General features: G+C 43.1%; 1 protein-coding gene across 2 annotated transcripts in view; it reads left to right on the plus strand.

Annotated features, from left to right (window-relative positions):
- The first annotated feature begins 1,355 nt into the window (after window positions 1–1,355).
- E2F8 (E2F transcription factor 8) overlaps window positions 1,356–18,324 on the plus strand; it is a 38,929-nt gene continuing 21,960 nt past the window's right edge. Inside the window, exons 1-3 of one of the 2 annotated variants that reach the window (XM_073604044.1) lie at window positions 1,356–1,424; window positions 12,849–12,922; window positions 13,011–13,232. In XM_073604044.1, coding sequence (XP_073460145.1) covers window positions 12,905–12,922; window positions 13,011–13,232 — 240 coding nt within the window. In that variant the 5' untranslated portion in view covers window positions 1,356–1,424; window positions 12,849–12,904. Of the gene's footprint in view, window positions 1,425–5,612; window positions 5,929–12,848; window positions 12,923–13,010; window positions 13,233–18,324 lie in introns of those variants that run through there. The other variant, XM_073604043.1, reaches the window with a different exon arrangement.

An 18,324-nucleotide genomic window follows, 5' to 3' on the forward strand; every position in this document is an offset into this window, starting at 1 on the left:
GGTACACTATATTGCCTGCTTTACACACACATGAACTTTAATGGCATCCCAGTCTTAGTCTGTAGGGTTCAATATTGAGTTGGCCCATCCTTTGCAGCTATAACAGCTTCAACTCTTCTGGGAAGGCTGCCCACATGGTAGGGTTGCCACCTCATCCCTTTAAACCCGAACACATATGAATTACATGGGTTCTGAGGCGAATTCAATGCAGATAATGCACCAAGTGAGTTCAATCACCACCTTAATCAGCCACAGATTCTGTGTAATTAATATGTGTTCGGTTTTAAAGGGATAAGGTGGCAACCTTACCACAAGGTTTAGGAGTGTGTCTTCTTCCAGAAGCACATTTGTGAGATCAGGCACTAATGTTGGACAAAAAGGCCTGGCTCGCAGTCTCCACTCTAATTCATCCCAAAGGTGTTCTATCGGGTTGAGGTCAGAACTCTGTGCAGGTCAGTCAAGTTCCTCCGCCCCAAACTTGCTCATCCATGTCTTTATGGACCTTGCTTTGTGCACTGGTCCAAATCATTTTTTGGAGGGGGGGGGGGTTATGGTGTGGGGTTGTTTTTCAGGGGTTGGGCTTGGCCCACTTAAGGCATCAGCATACCAAGACATTTTGGACAACTTCATGCTCCCAACTTTGTGGGGACAGTTTGGGGATGGCCCCTTCCTGTTCCAACATGACTGCACACCAGTGCACAAAGCAAGGTCCATAAAGACATGGATGAGCGAGTTTGGGGTGGAGGAACTTGACTGGCCTGCACAGAGTCCTCACCTCAACCCGATAGAACACCTTTAGGATGAATTAGAGCGGAGACTCCGAGCCAGGCCTTCTCTCCAACATCAGTGCCTGACCTCACAAATGCGCTTCTGGAAGAATGGTCAAACATTCCCATAGACACACTCCTAAACCTTGTGGACAGCCTTCCCAGAAGAGTTGAAGCTGTTATAGCTGCAAAGGGAGGGCCAACTCAATATTGAACCCTGCGGACTAAGACTGGGATGCCATTAAAGTTCGTGTGTGTGTAAAGGCAGGCGTCCCAATACTTTTGGTAATATAGCGTCTGTATAATGGGTGTAGGGTGCCCCATCGCAGAGGCTGTCATTGCCTGAATCCCAGGGCTGCTGTTCCAGGGTGCGCATTTCACTATGCAGCGGGAATTCTCATCACTACATGTGACCGGTAACACCCGTTATTCCGGATCTGACATCTGTTAGCACTGTAACATTTGCCTTTACACGCTTTTTAAAAATGTACATCCCTCCACACTGGGTTGGGTGTGTTTTGATATACCATTAAATGGGTGTGTCTAACCTTTTTTGTAGGTAAAAACTTGCTGCCACTTGTTTTTCCTGTAACAGAAAATTGAGGAGAAACAACTGTACTAGGAGTTCTGACTTCACTGGCTGAGTGTTCGTTACAGGTGAGTGACCGTCCAGCCCCGCCGCCTGCCGTCTGTAAAATTCTAAATGAGGCTGGCAGCTGGAGAGGGCTGGATGGGCACCAACTTCTATGGCAGTATGCCCCAGGGACAAATGCTCGGAATGCAGATTGCATGCATTCTGTGATATGTGTAGAACACGGGTCTCCAAGCTTTCTAAACAAAGGGCCAATTTACTGTCCCTCAAACTTTAGGGGGCTGGACTGTGGCCAGTGTGAGAAGAAAATGTACTGGCATCAGTGGGAGTAATAGTGCCCCATCATTGGTATTAGTGGGAGGAATAATGCCCCATCATTAGTGTCAGTGGAAGAAACAGTGCCCCATCATTGGTGTCAGTGAAAGAAATAGTGCCCCATAATTGGTGTCTGTGGGAGGAATAGTGCCCCATCATTTGTGTCAGTGGGAGGAATAGTGCCCCATCATTGGTGGCAGTTGGAGGAATAGTGCCCCACCATTGGTGTCAGTGGGAGGAATAGTGCCCCATCATTGGTGTCAGTGGGAGGAATAGTGCCCCATCATTGGTGTCAGGGGGAGGAATAGTGCCCCATCATTGGTGTCAGTGGGAGGAATAGTGCCCCATCATTGGTGTCAGTGGGAGGAATAGTGCCCCATCATTGGTGTCAGTGAGAGGAATAGTGCCCCATCATTGGTGTCAGTGAGAGGAATAGTGCCCCACCATTGGTGTCAGTGGGAGGAATAGTGTCCCATCATTGGTGTCAGTGGGAGGAATAGTGCCCCATCATTGGTGTCAGTGAAAGAAATAGTGCCCCACCATTGGTGTCAGTGGGAGGAATAGTGCCCCATCATTGGTGTCAGTGGGAGCAATAGTGCACCACTATTGGGAGGCAGTGCCAGTGGGAGGCAGTGGCAGCCGGTGGTAATTTTTTTGGGGGAGCGGCAAACTTTATGCCACTGACACCTCAGCCCCCGCCCCCAGTCGGTCGGTAGCACTTACCCCATCGCTTCACCGGTGGTACTGCATTTGGCCGGAGTTCCGGGGACACTCGGAAGGGTTCGGAGCCGATCAGAAATACTCGGAATGACACAGAAATACTCAGAAACACGTGAAAATACTAAGTTCCTGAGTGTTTCCGAGGCTTTCGGAGCCGTCCCTGAATATTTCTGAGGCTCTCTGGCGCCCCCCACCTCTGGCCACATACGGTATTGCATGTAATAGAAGTCAATGCGGAACAAATTATCTTTGTTTCCATTGATTTCTATGGGGAAACTCCCTTTGATATACGAGTGCTTTGGATTACAAGAATTCTCCTGGAATGGATTATGCTCATAATCCAAGGTTCCACTGTAGGTCCTCCTTTTGATGCCAAAACAGCCCTGACCTGACAAGGCATGGACTCCACTAGACCTCTGAAGGTACGTTGTGGTATCTGGCTACCAAGCCAGCAGTAGCAGATCCTTTAAGTCCTGTAAGTTGTGAGGTGGGACCTCCATGGATCGGACTTGTTTTTCCAGCACATCCCAGATCCTCAATTGGACTGAGATGTGGAAAATCTAGAGACCAAGTCAACACCTCCAACTCATTGCTGTGTTCCTCAAACCATAATTGAACCATTTTTTGCAGGGTGGTGGGGCGCATTATCCTGCTGAAAGAGGCCACTGCCATCAGTAAATACTGTTGCAATTAAGGGGTGTACTTGGTCACCAACAATGTTTAGGTAGGTGGTGGTACGTGTCAAGTAATATCCACATGAATGTCAGGAGCCAAGGCTTCCCAGCAGAACATTCCCCAAAGCGTCACATGACTGCCCCTCCGCCGGCTTGTCTTCTTCCCATACTGCATCCTGGTGCCATCTCTGCCCCAGGTAAGTGGCGCACCCGGCCATCCACATGATGAAAAAGAAAACGTCATTCATGAGACCAGCCAACCTTCTTCCATCACTCTGTGCTCCAGTTCTGATGCTCACATACCCATCGTATGCGTTTTTTTGGCTGTGGACACGTTGGTCAGCATGGACACCCTGCCCGGTCTGCAGCTACACAGCCCCCATATACTGCAAACTGTGATGAACGTTTTTTCTGCTTTCAAGACATCAACTTCAGGCACAACATGTATCTTCAGGCACAACATGTATCTTCAGGCACAACATGTATCTTCAGGCACAACATGTATCTTCAGGGACAACATGTATCTTCAGGGACAACATGTATCTTCAGGCACAACATGTATCTTCAGGCACAACATGTATCTTCAGGGACAACATGTATCTTCAGGGACAACTTGTATCTTCAGGGACAACATGTATCTTCAGGCACAACTTGTATCTTCAGGGACAACTTGTATCTTCAGGGACAACATGTATCTTCAGGGACAACATGTATCTTCAGGGACAACATGTATCTTCAGGGACAACTTGTATCTTCAGGGACAACTTGTATCTTCAGGGACAACTTGTATCTTCAGGGACAACATGTATCTTCAGGGACAACTTGTATCTTCAGGCACAACATGTATCTTCAGGGACAACTTGTATCTTCAGGGACAACATGTATCTTCAGGGACAACTTGTATCTTCAGGGACAACTTGTATCTTCAGGGACAACATGTATCTTCAGGGACAACATGTATCTTCAGGGACAACTTGTATCTTCAGGGACAACATGTATCTTCAGGGACAACATGTATCTTCAGGGACAACTTCTTCAGGCACAACATGTATCTTCAGGGACAACTTGTATCTTCAGGGACAACATGTATCTCCCACCCACTTTCAGATGTCATTGTAATGAGATGATCAATACCAATCACTGTAACTGTCAGTGGTCATAAAATGATGGCTAATCAGTGTGTGTATGGATATATATACACAATGCCTTAAAAAACTATTCATACCCCTTGAAATTTTCCACATTTTGTTACAACCAAAAACGTAAATGTATTTTATTGGGATTTTATGTGATAGACCAACAAAAAGTGGTACGTAATTGTGAAGTGGAAGGGAAATGATAAATGGTTTTCAATGTTTTTTTTTTTACAAATAAATATGTGAAAAGTGTGGGGGGGGGGGGCATTTGTATTCAGCCCCCTTTAGTCTGAAACCCCTAAATAAATTCTAGTGGAACCAATTGCCTTCAGAAGTCACCAAATTAGTAAAAAAGAGTCCACCTGTGTGTAATTTGATCTCAGTATAAATACAGCTGTCCTGTAAAGTCCTCAGAGGTTTGTTGGAGAACCTTCGTGAACAAACAGCATCATGAAGGCCAAGGAATGCTGGAAGTTCCCCCCAGTGATGTATATACTATAATATATGGATGGTATATGTAGGTCCATGGAATGCTGGGACTTGTAGTCCCCCCCCCCCCAAATGATTATTATACTATAATATATGGATGGTATATGTAGGTCCATGGAATGCTGGGACTTGTAGTCCCCCCCCCCCCAATGATTAATATACTATAATATATGGATGGTATATGGAGTGCTGGGAGTTTTAGTCCCCCCAGTGGTGAATATACTATAATATATGGATGGAATATGTAGGTCCATGGAATGCTGGGACTTGTATTCCCCCCAATTATTACTATACTATAATATATGGATGGTATATGTGGGTATATTGAGTGCTGGGAGTTGTAGTCCCTCCAGTGATGAAAATATTATAATATATGGATGGTATATGGAGTGCTGGCAGTTATAGTTCCCCCCAGTAATGAATATACTATAATATATGGATGGTATATGCAGGTCTGTGAAATTCTGGGACTTATACTCCCCCACGGTGATGTATATACTATAATATATGAATGGTATATGCAGGCCCATGGAGTGCTGGGAGTTGTAGTCCCCCCCCGGCGATGTATATAATATAATGTATGGATGGTATATGTAGGTCCATGGAATGCTGGGAGTTGTAGTCACCCCAGTGATGAATATATTACAATATATGAATGGTATATGTAGATAAAATGTCATGCTTGTAGATGAACACACTATAATATATATTATATATATGGGTACATGGAGTGCTGAGACTTGTAGTCCCCCAATAACCGATCAGACACTCAGCTCAGTGTAAAGCTCCCTCCAGTGCAAAGTACACACATAGGTCACTGCATTCCCGCGCCCCGCCCCCTCAGGCTGACCTTCTCCTCTGATTGGCCGGCTTGGATGAGCAACTCTTCCCTGATTGGCTCTCTGCGTTTTTTGCAGATAAGTGGGAAATTGAAAAAAATACTCTCAGCAGTTTGGCGCCCGAAAGCTGAAACTGAGTGATCGTGACACCCGAACCAGGTCACCCGCCAATCCTGCACTCCACCGGGTCACCGTCCCTGAGCACCCACCCCACCCGGGTCACTCCGTGCGCCCGATCCCGCCGAACACCGAGCCGCCCCCATTACCCCACCCGGCTGTCTGCCCGTCCACGTCACCCCACCGGGCGAATCAGGTGACCCTGAACCCGGATCACACCGACACCCGCCGGCTGGAGAGGAGGAATGACCCGATCCGGGTAGGAGACACCCGGGAGAGGTGAAGGATCCATTCTGATAATTACACCATAATATACACATACCAATAGATCGATACATTGTATACACGTACCGATACATTGTATACACACACACCGATAGATCGATACATTGTATACACACACACACACCGATAGATCGATACACTGTATACACATACCGATAGATCGATACATTGTATACACACACCCTGATAGATCGATACATTGTATACACACACACCGATAGATCGATACATTGTATACACATACCGATACATTGTATACACACACACCGATAGATCGATACATTGTATACACACACACACCGATAGATCGATACATTGTATACACACACACACCGATAGATCGATACATTGTATACACACACACACCGATAGATTGATACATTGTATACACATACCGATAGATTGATACATTGTATACACATACCGATAGATTGATACATTGTATACACACACCGATAGATCGATACATTGTATACACACACCCTGATAGATTGATACATTGTATACACATACCGATAGATTGATACATTGTATACACATACCGATAGATTGATACATTGTATACACAAACCGATAGATCGATACATTGTATACACAAACCGATACATTGTATACACATACCAATAGATCGATACACTGTATACACACACCGATAGATCGATACATTGTATACACATACCGATAGATCGATACACTGTATACACATACCGATAGATCGATACTCTGTATACACATTGTATACACATACTGATAGATTGATACATTGTGTATACATACCGATCAATACATTGTATACACATAACAATCGGTATATTGTGTATATACATACTGATCGATACATTGTATATACATACCGAGCGATACATTGTGTACACCTACCGATAGATTGATACATTGTGTATGTACATGCCGATAAATTGAATATACACATATTGATTAATTACACAGTGTGTGTGTGTATATATACCAGTAGATTGATATATTGTAAATACATTTAGTTACTTTATATACATAGGAATTCCAGTAGACATTCTCTTACACACATTGTATAGAAAGAAGGGGGGAAAAATATATTATACTCTGGTCGATATCTATTCTGTACATTTTGATACATTGTATACATAGGTATTCCAATAGATATTCTGACACATTATATAGACTTAGCGCTCTCATAAATACAATGTGTACATTCAATGCTATCAATGTATATTCCTGATCCTCTAATTAGTACATTGTATGTACTTGGATAACCCCTCCCAGATATTCTGATTGCATAATAATCATTGGCTTCATAGATGTGATAGATCTATTACCAATACATGATGTCATTGCATTAGTAATCCATACATTGTATACTGTACATTCTCATAGATACATTGTACATGTAAACTTCCAATAGATGTTCTTATAGACAGATTGTATAGAGCTCTAGTATATACAATGTATACATTCAGTACTCTGATATATAATACAATGCATAACTTTGATACTGTCGGATACATTGTATTTTGAATAGCCCCTCCCCCGCAGACAACTGTGATACATTGTGTGTACTAAAATAGCTCCGCCTTCCATAGATAGCTCTGATACATTGTATGTACTGGTGCTCCTTTCCCTAGGAAACTCTGATACATTGTATTTACTTGATTGGCTCCATAGATTTGATATGTTACCAATATATATGATTGGATCATACATACACAGATACATGATAAACCTTTTACCAGCTCCATAGACAACCCATCAGATGTGTTGGAGGGAAAGTCTGTAATCTGTCCATATAGATCACACCGGACTCCGCCCCCTCCGGTATGTACATTGTACTCTATAACCTCTACTGCTGGACACACACAATCAATTTTTCTAGTTTCAGCCAAACACAAAAATGACCGAACTAATAAATAACAATCTACCAACCGTACTTCCTGTTCAATCTAAGAAATTATTGGCTGTTAGTAGAAGGCGGGCTGGGTGTGCTTGATCATTCACGAGACGCTTTACGCTGAAAGTGATTTGTAATTGATTTTAAACTTATCACAAGACCAACAAGAGTCTCACAATCTTGCCATACACGGACCAACAAAATCACACAATGTGACAAATTTAATATTGCGTAAGTCTGTATAAAAGTGAGGTAATACCTTCTGATCATTGGACGCAGTCATCCATGGCGATCTCTAGGCGATTATTTGGGCCTTTCTTCTTCCTTCCTTCCTTCCTTCCTTCCTTTTTTTTTTTTTTTTTTTTTTTTAATTCTCTTTTGTTGCTCCCCTTCACTTCACCTTCACAACTTTGTAGATTAGAGATAAAGTTACTTTGGTAACTAGCCCCTATACACACTGAGACTCTGATAGAGATGGATCTCTCTTTCCCTCCCTCCTTTTTTATTTTATTTTTTCCCTTCTTTCTGATAGAGAGAGATATATCTCTGTTTTTTCTTTCCCCCTTTCTTTTTTCTCTTTCTTTCTTTCTTTCTTTCTTTCTTTCTTTCTTTCTTTCTTTCTTTCTTTCTTTCTTTCTTTCTTTCTTTCTTTCTTTTTTTTTTTTCTCTTTCTTTCTTTCTTTTTTTTCTCTTTCTTTCTTTCTTTTTTTTCTCTTTCTTTCTTTCTTTCTTTCTTTCTTTCTTTTTTTTTCTCTTTCTTTCTTTCTTTTTTTTCTCTTTCTTTCTTTCTTTTTTCTCCGTCTTTCTTTCTTTCTTTTTTCTCCGTCTTTCTTTTTTCTTTCTATTTTTGCTTTCTTTTTTTCTTTCTTTTTTTCTTCCTCCTTTTTTTTCTTTTTTCTTTCTTTTTTTCTTCGCCTTTTTTTTTCTTCTTCCTCTTTTTTTCTTTCTCCCTTTTTTTTTCTTCTTCCTCTTTTTTTCTTTCTCCCTTTTTTTTTCTTCTTCCTCTTTTTTTCTTTCTCCCTTTTTTTTTCTTTCTCCCTTTTTTTTTTTCTTTCTCCCTTTTTTTTTCTTTCTCCCTTTTTTTTCTTTCTCCCTTTTTTTTCTTTCTCCCTTTTTTTTCTTTCTCCCTTTTTTTTCTTTCTCCCTTTTTTTTCTTTCTCCCTTTTTTTTTCCTTTCTCTTTTTTTTTCTTTCTCTTTTTTTTTTTCTTTCTCTTTTTTTTTTTTCTTTCAATCTAGGAGTGCGCACAGGTCACCTCCTTCTAGAATATGCAATGTACACGTCTATAGGAATTCAGAGGGATCAGTGTGAATTAAAACATTGCATACTTATATTTGCACTCAGTGTTTAGTCTCCACCCATTGTACACAGAGGTCAGTCTACCCCCATTATCCTCAGAGTTTATGAAGGTCCCAGTATTCACCAAGGTCCCATAGATTGTGAGTACACAGTAATAGATGAATACACAAACAGGTTTTATATTGTTTTCTGTGTGTGTATGTATGTATGTATGTATATCACGATTTGAATCGTTTTTTTTTTTTTTGTGGACACCGCGCCGGTCCCGAGGAGCCGCAGGCAGGAGTTTGTAGGCGAGGCCGCGGTTTCGGCCTAGTCCGTGGAGTCCGGTCTCGCGTACCAGGCCGAAGCCGCAGACTAGCCGAAGCCGCGGACTCGCCTAAAAACTCCTGCCCACAGCTCCCCGGGACCGGCGCGATGAAAAAAAAAACGATTTGCTTAAATTTTGAATCGACTTGACCTCTCAACTCGATTCAAGATTTGAATCGATTTTTTTTTTTTTTTTTCCCCCAGCCCTAATAAATATAAATATATATATATTTATGTCCTGACCCTTACTGTGTACATTCGTGGACAGATTGTAGCCCAGTACATACATTGCACTCGTTTTAAAGTGAAAACTCATTTATTCAGGGAAGCCTATCCCACGCCCACCTAACAACTGTCCCCGAGCCACCCCCCATCAAATCATTCCCCACATCTATTACCTTTTGTACCACCCCCCCCCTCCCTTTAGAATGTAAGTTCTATGAGCCGGGCCCTCCTGTACCTTTTTGTATTGTACTGTAATTGTGTTGTCCCCCCTCTACATTGTAAAGCGCTGCGTAAACTGTTGGCGTTACATAAATCATGAATAATAATAATAAACGTAAAACCAAAACATTTTATTTTATGATAAAGCTATCAATACACTAGAAAATTTTCAACTGAGTGTTTGTATGAACATTCTCAGTACATGCAACGGCTTGAGAAAGCCCTTAAAAGATAGACTGCTCAATTATTGTGGCGAATGGGCTTTCCCAAATGAAGTCCATGTACAATGTTCAAATGTTCTCATCGCTGCAGTCAAAACCTGTCTAATATGACCCCACTAATGATTAGAAAATTGAATGATCGCTCCTAAAATGAAAAACTTCTAATGAAATTCTACCAGTGTATGGCCAGCTTTAGAGTAGGGGATCGTTAAAAAAAAAACTGTCAGGTTTTGTGTCCCGGAGACACAACAGGAAGTAAGAGGAGATCTCCGATAGGAGAGATAGGAAATCCCCCTCTTAGGCGAGGTTCACATCTGTGCATGTCGGGAACGCATTAAAAATCGCACGCTCTCCCGACACGTGCTCATCTTAATAGCACCGCATGCATCGGCAAACACGTCTGTTTTCATGCATGCCAAACCACGGGGTCTTGCAGCACCATGCAGTGAGGTGTGATTTTTACAAAAGGGTTGAAGCTTCCTTTTCTCCCAGGTAGGGCAGCCCATTGAAACCGGTAGGCTGCCCCACATGTAATATGCAGAACTGCACACACCCTAGGTTGCACTGTACTGAGGTGTGGACCTTGATTTTACTGCCCCCTGGCCACCCATGGAAAAGAGGCCTTAGACAGTTGCCACCAGAGCAGGCTTCCCCTTTGGAAGATTTCTCTTCACTTCCTGTTCTAATGACCACCCAAAAATGAATGAAAAAAAATTACTTTCTGTTCTAGTGACAGTAGTCACTAGTAGTGGGGGGGGGGGAGGGAGAGACAGATGGCAATGAAATACAACAGAGGTTCCAACCCTCCCCTACACTATCAAGAATGTAAAGTTTTTAACTAAAGATATATATATATATTTATATATTTGGATAGAGTGGAGAGGGATTGGAACCCCTGTCAGTTTTTATCACTGTCTGTGCATCCCCCCCCCCCCCCCCCCCCCCGATAAGGAGACTCGCCCTCTCTATATGTCCTGTTTACCATTATCATTAAAAGAAAATCCCAAATTTTGGGTTGTCCCCAGAAAAGTAATGAGGGGGAAATCTTCCAATGGGGACACCAGTTCTGGTGACCTGGGGGTCCCCAAGGCACAGTCACATATGGATCAGAAATTGGTCAGTCCCTGCTGAATCGGCCGAATTTCCATCCATGGTCGGGTTTAGGCTAGCCATACACATGTTGTGTACGATCGCTCGTCCATCTTTGCTAAATACCCTGCCGGCTGCCCATAGCAGCCTGAATACCCAAACAGTGACTCCTTCTTTTTTTTTTTTTTTTTTTTTTTTTCTCCCAGTTCACTTTTGTTGAGCTGGGTGGTGCCAACCACGACTCAAATTTCAGCACATTCGGTAGAAATCAGCTGAAATTCCAGCCATGTTTGACCAGCATGAGGTCCATTTTACACTGTCAATGCCTGGCCAGTGGTGGTATCACCAAGATGCCATTAACTTCTTCCCTAATGGGCTTTTGCTCCTTCACTGACCAGAATGCTATGGACCATCCCTCACTATTGAAGGAGGAACGTTGGTTTGCTGGTTTGTTCAGCAAGGAAGAGATGTCCCTGCAACTTGCATTTTGCTGATCTCGTTATTTCCTCACCCTTCCTGCATTCCTAAGAGGGAACTCCCAGCCCTAAACCTTGGTAAGCGCCGGAGCAACAGGGTTCCACCAGTCTGCATGATGTCAGGTGATCTGTCACAACCCGTATAGCAGACATAAGCTGTAGTGTACACGGAACTTCAAAGGGTAGAAGGAAGTTGCAACAGAGACCGTTCCTCTGACTGACTTTCCTTCGCTTGACCAGCTTCCAGGATGGTGGGGGTGGTTTGCAGAAGGAAATGACATACACTTATAAAAAGTGTTTTTTTTTTTTGTTCCAAATTTTTCATTTTAAGAACATTTAATTTTCTAATCATTGGTGGGGTGGAATTGATGGTCATTTTCGACTTCAGGGATAAGGAAATTGAAGGGAGCAGGATGGGGGGAAAAAAATGTTTTCTTCAAAGGAACAGAATTCCAACAGTATATGAGGTTTTCGTTTGGGTGGGCCGGTGGGGGTCCAGGCAGCCCCTTGCAAGGTTGGACCAGCGAGGGTCGGGGCGGCCCCTCGCAGGGTTGGGTCAGGGAAGCCCCATGTGCGAGCAGGCGTTGGGGCAGCCCCTTGCAGGGTTGGGTCAGGGCGGCCCCACGTGCGAGCGGGCGTTGGGGCGGCCCCTTGCAGGGTTGGGTCAGGGCGGCCCCACATGCGAGCGGGCGTTGGGGCGGCCCCTTGCGCAGTCGTGGCGGCCCTTTTGTGCATGTGGGCCAGCAGGGGTCAACAGGAGTTCAGTCTACCACTGCTCTCTACTCAAGAAGCCCTAGCAATCTCAGGAGGAATCCCAAGGGTTCTGGAACCCTGGTTCCTGGACTTACTGACTATCAAAGAGCCACAGCTCTCGGAATACCCAAAAAGCGACTGCTTCTTCTTGCCTACAGTGACTCTTAAGCCTACAATTTTCTGCCTGGCAGCTTCCTTTTTTTTTTTTTTTTTTTTTATGGGAGATCTGGGTGGTGCTAACTTGGCTAACCATGGCTCTGACATCTGCCTATTCAGTGAAAATTCGAGGCATATATGGGCAGCTTTTAGTCAGTTTTTTTTCGAATTTACTCTATTCAGGTGGTATACAAGGTTTATATACTTTTTCACTATGCCCCCTGTAGGACAGATCTTCTCTATGTATGTTTATAATATATATTTTTTTGTTTTTATTTCCTCCTAGGACCCCTATGTGAAGATCTACGCATCGCTGTGAGGAAACCAACAAACGCATCCAATATGGAGGAAGCTCAGAAAGTGAGTACAAATAATGTTCCTGATATCCTCACCCCGGGGCGTTACACACAGAACGCTGATAATTAATCCACCATTTTCCTCCTTCCAGGAAAATTCCATTTTGCACTTAAACAAGAGAGTCTTGCGCACCCCATCAAAGCAGCCGACGTTGGTGTTATCAGAGCTGCAATGTGCGGCTACCACCCTAAAGACGCCGACCAAACCACCAGAGACCAATAACAATGACCCATGGACCCCAACCGCCAACCTAAAGATGCTGATCAGTGCGGCCAGTCCTGAAATCCGGAACCGCGAGCGGGAGATGCTGGAGGTACAGTGAATGCCAACTGTACGGGTTTAAAGAGAACCTGTCATGACATTGCACATTTATCTATACAAGTTGGAATGCTTGTTGTGTGAGCTGAACCATTCTAATGCAATGGTACGTCCGTCTGAGGCATGTCTGCTTTCAAGCACCCTAACCTATTGCTGCAAAAAGGAAAAAGATATTATACTACATCTCTGCAACTTATGCCTCCCGTCCTTGCTCTTGGACACACTCTTGTACACAAAATTATTCATATCTGACACAGTTCTAGGTGTGTTGGGTGCCAGGTTCACAGCAACCACGTAGTATAAGGCCTCATGCACACTGGACGTTAAAATAACGTTCTAAAAACTCCAGTAGCTTTGCAGTGAGTTTTTCCATTTTTTTGCAATAGCGTTTTTTTGCGTGAGACGCGTTTATCAGTGTTTTTTGACGGAGCGTTTTTATAGCTGAAAAACTCTTCTCAGAACCCACTAGTTTTGGGTTTTTTTTTCTTTTTTTTTAAAGCCAAACACCCCAGCCAAATACTGCTGATAACAGCCTATGTGTGCATAGACACATAGGATAACATGATGGGGAGTTTATTGACTGTAGAAAAAAACGTCTGAAGCCAAAAACGTCCAGTGTGTATGAGGCCTTATTAGGGGTGCACCAAATGGAAATTTCGGTGCCAAAAATGAGTTTTTTTTTTTTTATTTTTTTTTTTCTTAATTCTATTATATTTTACATTTTGAATTAATATGAATTTATTGTTGGTCATTATTGGCACCTTTTTATTGCAAGAAAAGCTCAAGAAAAATGCAGTCTCTGACCATCCCTTGTATCATGTCTGCAGTCTCTGACCATCCCTTGTATCATGTCTGCAGTCTCTGACCATCCCTTGTATCATGTCTGCAGTCTCTGACCATCCCTTGTATCATGTCTGCAGTCTCTGACCATCCCTTGTATCATGTCTGCAGTCTCTGACCATCCCTTGTATCATGTCTGCAGTCTCCGACCATCCCTTGTATCATGTCTGCAGTCTCCGACCATCCCCGTCTGCAGTCTCCGATCATCTCTTGTATAATGTCTGCAGTCTCTGACCATCCCTTGTATCATGTCTGCAGTCTCTGACCATCCCTTGTATCATGCCTGCAGTCTGTTACTTAAACACATTGCTAATAGTATTAGCAAAATTTCTATTCGGTGCACCTGAAGCAGACATGATACAGGAGATGGTCAGAGACTGCAGACATGATACAAGAGGTCAATGCAGCCTCACCTCAGCGTCCATAAAATGTAGCCTCACTGGTGCCCGGATCAGACCGGCGATCTCCCGCTGTGTCACGGAGCTGGATTTGGTTTTCCCGGGCGGGACGGCTGCGGTAACAATGTGCCGCCTCCTGTGATATGTCGCACTGATTCAATGTCCCGGCATTGGATCAGTGTGCCGTCTATCACGGGAGGCGGGACATTGTTACTGCAGCTGCCTGGACAATTATGTTCCCTGACACAGGGAGATCACCGCTCTGCGTGTGGAGGAGGAGGGATGGGTGGCCTCTGACTGAGCCGCCAGGATGACACCCCCCGCAATGTGTGGCACCCGGGACGGACCCCGTCCCCTTTTCGGTGCCATTGTCGTTACCTTCTTTTCTTTCGACTGAAAGCCAAAAACAGTTTTTGGCCGATATGTTTCCACGGCCGAAATGTTTGTGCACCTCTTATTTATTAGTGGTGTTGTTGGTGTTTTTTTTTTAATTTTTTTTTTTTTTTTTTTTTGTGACTCTACTTGCTAATACTCAAAGACCAACCCCCTAGGTTTGGAAGTAGGTTGCTCCTGTTTGTTCTCTGATGATATGGATTGGTTTGTCCGATGGTGAAAAAACAATTGGGAACAAAAATAAAGCAGGTAGATGGGACTTTCTTTGCCATCAGGACTGAATGTATAAAAGGAAAATTATTATACAATTTAAAATTCGACAATTTTTATTACAAAAAAAAAAAAATGTGTAAAGTTGCCAATAGCCAAATTCAGAGATAGTTTGAAACCTAGTAGAATGGGTGTAAACACAAGGTAATCACAGTAAAGTGAAAGGCCTACGCATTTCGCAGGGCTTCCCACTTCATCAGGAGCTCCTACATCTTTAAAGATGTTTGAGCCTTGACAATGAACTGAAAAACAAAAGGAAATGGGTTCACAATACCAAAATAAGGAAAACTATAATCCAAAATGCACAATTTCACAATAAACATTATCATCATGTTTCTGTCCATAATAGCAAGAAAAAAAAAAACAACCTAACAAAGATTTTAACTCCCCCAGTCCCCCCCCCATTCCGAAAAAAACAAAAACAATCTGACAAGGTTGAGTGGTCAGTTGCCACTTTATCTTCCCCACCATAATTTGCAGCCTGGAGGGATTTAATAATTTGTTCCTCCTCTTCATCTATTGAGAGGGTGGGGCGGGCTCACAAATGATCACAAGACACAGAGAGCCTGTATATATATGTGTGTGTGTGTATATATATATATATATATATATATATATATATATATATATATTGTGTGTGTATAGATAGATGGAGACATGTGATTTCCCCCCCCCCCCCCACACTAAAACACAGGCTAAGCACATGGTTAACCCTTTGATCGCCCCTGGTGTTAAGCCCTTCCCAGCCAGTGTCATTAGTACAGGGACAGCGTATATATATATATATATATATATATATATATATATATATATATATATATAAATTTTTTTTTATTTTTTTTTTATCACTGTATTAGCGTTGCTGGTTTCCAAAAAAAGTGTCCGATTTGTCCGCCACAATCTTGCTGTCCCACTATAAGTCGCTGATTGCCACCATTACTTTATAGTAATTATTTTTATTTTTTTTTTTTTAAATCTATCCCATAATTTGTAGACGCTATACCTTTTGCGCAAACCAATCAATATACGCTTATTGGAATATTTTTACCAAAAATGTGTAGTGGAATACATATTGGCCTACGTTTATAAAGAAATAAGATTATTTATTTTATTTTTTTACATTTTATTTATTGGATATGTTTTATAGCAGAAAAAAGCTCTATTTGTGGGGGGGGGGGGGGCATAGTGAAATTTGTATGTGGATACAGTGTTACACGAATGTGCAATAGTAAGTTAAAGTATCGGAAAGTGCTGTATCGCAAAAAATGGCCTGGTCATGAAGGAGGTGTCTCCACCCTGCTGCTTAATGATTGATCAGTGGGAGTCGGGGAGGTGTGCTGTGTTTTGCACTTGCCCCCCCCCCCCCCCATCATTACCCGAGACAGTGATTGGCACAGGTAGAAAAGCTCCCGATAGGTTACACAAGCAACCTATTTCAGACCTGACCAGCCTCGGCATGCTGATGAGGAGCAGCTCCTGACTTTTATTTAACTTTTCTGGAACTATTCCAGGGCTGGGAACCTCGTTAATACTTATTATGTGTGTTTATTTTTACAGTCGCTTTTCTGGAATTGCGCTGCATTTATATGATGTGGTCAGTTCAGATGTAAATGGAGCGTTTAGAGGTCTATTGTCTAGAGCCACGAATAAACTCAGAATTCTGAATGGTAAATCCCGCACCTGTAGAGGTAACACGCTGCTTTGCACCATTCCAGGAATCAATCTTGTTGATAAATCGCACTTTACCAACACCTGAAAGGCGTCCCGCTGAGACAGATTCTTTGTCTTTGTTGTCCTTTTCAGCTGCTCGTGTCAAGTCATTTGGTAGCTCTGATGTTCTTGTTAAATGAAACGGCTCATTCTAGGTTTACTGACGATCCTGCTTCTCCATCTGTCCCTCTCTACACCTTCTCTCTTTTTTTTTTTTTTTTTTGTGGTAAGGGCTCATTCACACAGATGCAGAGAGCCATACAGCATGCACTAGCCATTTGTTTTCCAAGCCCCACGCAGGCAGTTAAAAAAGTTTTGATTTTTTTTTTTGTTCCTTTTTATTCTTTAGGGCTCACCCACATGAGCGCAAAGGCCCACGCAGCATGCAAGAGTCATTTGTTTTATATTTTCCTTCTTGCTCACTTCGGGCTGCATTTTGAGCTTTGTTGTTGTTTTTTTTTTTTTTTTTGATTAGCCAACAGAAAAATATCATCTGTTTCATCATTTTGTTGCTAAATTTTTCATCCACTTTTTTATTTGTAGTCAGAGTCTTCGAGTAAGAAAGTGATACTCCTAAGCACCAAGGCCTGAGGTGTGCCTTGACCTGACTGGTCAGTATGCCTGAAAAGAGGGCATACCCTGAATGTAAGAAAAAGTAATATGAGTATGTATGAGGATTGGGGGAAACGGGTGGGTGGGAACCCAGAAACGCTGACGAGCCCTGGCCAGATAGAGGAGGAGGCTTAAGTAGCCCTCTCAGCCTCCTCCCACAAATACAGGCTAGCCTCTGGCTAGCCTTTACACTTGTAGTCAGAGTCTTCGAGTAAGAAAGTGATACTCCTAAGCACCAAGGCCTGAGGTGTGCCTTGACCTGACTGGTCAGTATGCCTGAAAAGAGGGCAAAAAGACACAAATTTAGGTGAAAAAGGGAAGGTAACATCCCATCAAGAGGAGTAGCGTGCGCCCGGATGGTAACAGTATATATCCGAAAAGTGTCCCCTATGACCGGAGAAACCCCCCCCCCCCCCCCCTGACTTGGCGATGAGACAGAACCCCCTACAGAACCTGCGAAGCTACCCAGAACCCAACTGAAGGTCCCGTGAACGACTGGACAGAGCCTGAAGTCCGAGATGACCCAGACATGAGAATGAACTGCTTGTGAATGAGGATGCGTGGGGGAAGGGGAGCAATGGCTGTCCCGAGGAGCCCCTGCAAGATGAATGGCCGAGAAGATCGAAACTTCAAAAACGGACACCAGTGAAGTGCTCAGTGAAACCCCTCCCAAGCCCTGGCCTGGCCATGCTGGTATGGGGAAGTCCGAGGGTGAGTGCCAAAGGACAACTGGTAGGAGTTCAAAATGCTAAATGCCTGAAGGATGTGTATTTTTTTTCTTACTTTTTTTGGAAGAGGTTAAAGGTTAGGGGTTAAAGTAGGGTTGCACTGATACCGGATTTCTTACCCGGATTTTGCACCAAT

This window comes from Aquarana catesbeiana, linkage group LG11 (assembly GCF_042186555.1).
Source record: "Aquarana catesbeiana isolate 2022-GZ linkage group LG11, ASM4218655v1, whole genome shotgun sequence".
NCBI lineage: Eukaryota > Metazoa > Chordata > Amphibia > Anura > Ranidae > Aquarana > Aquarana catesbeiana.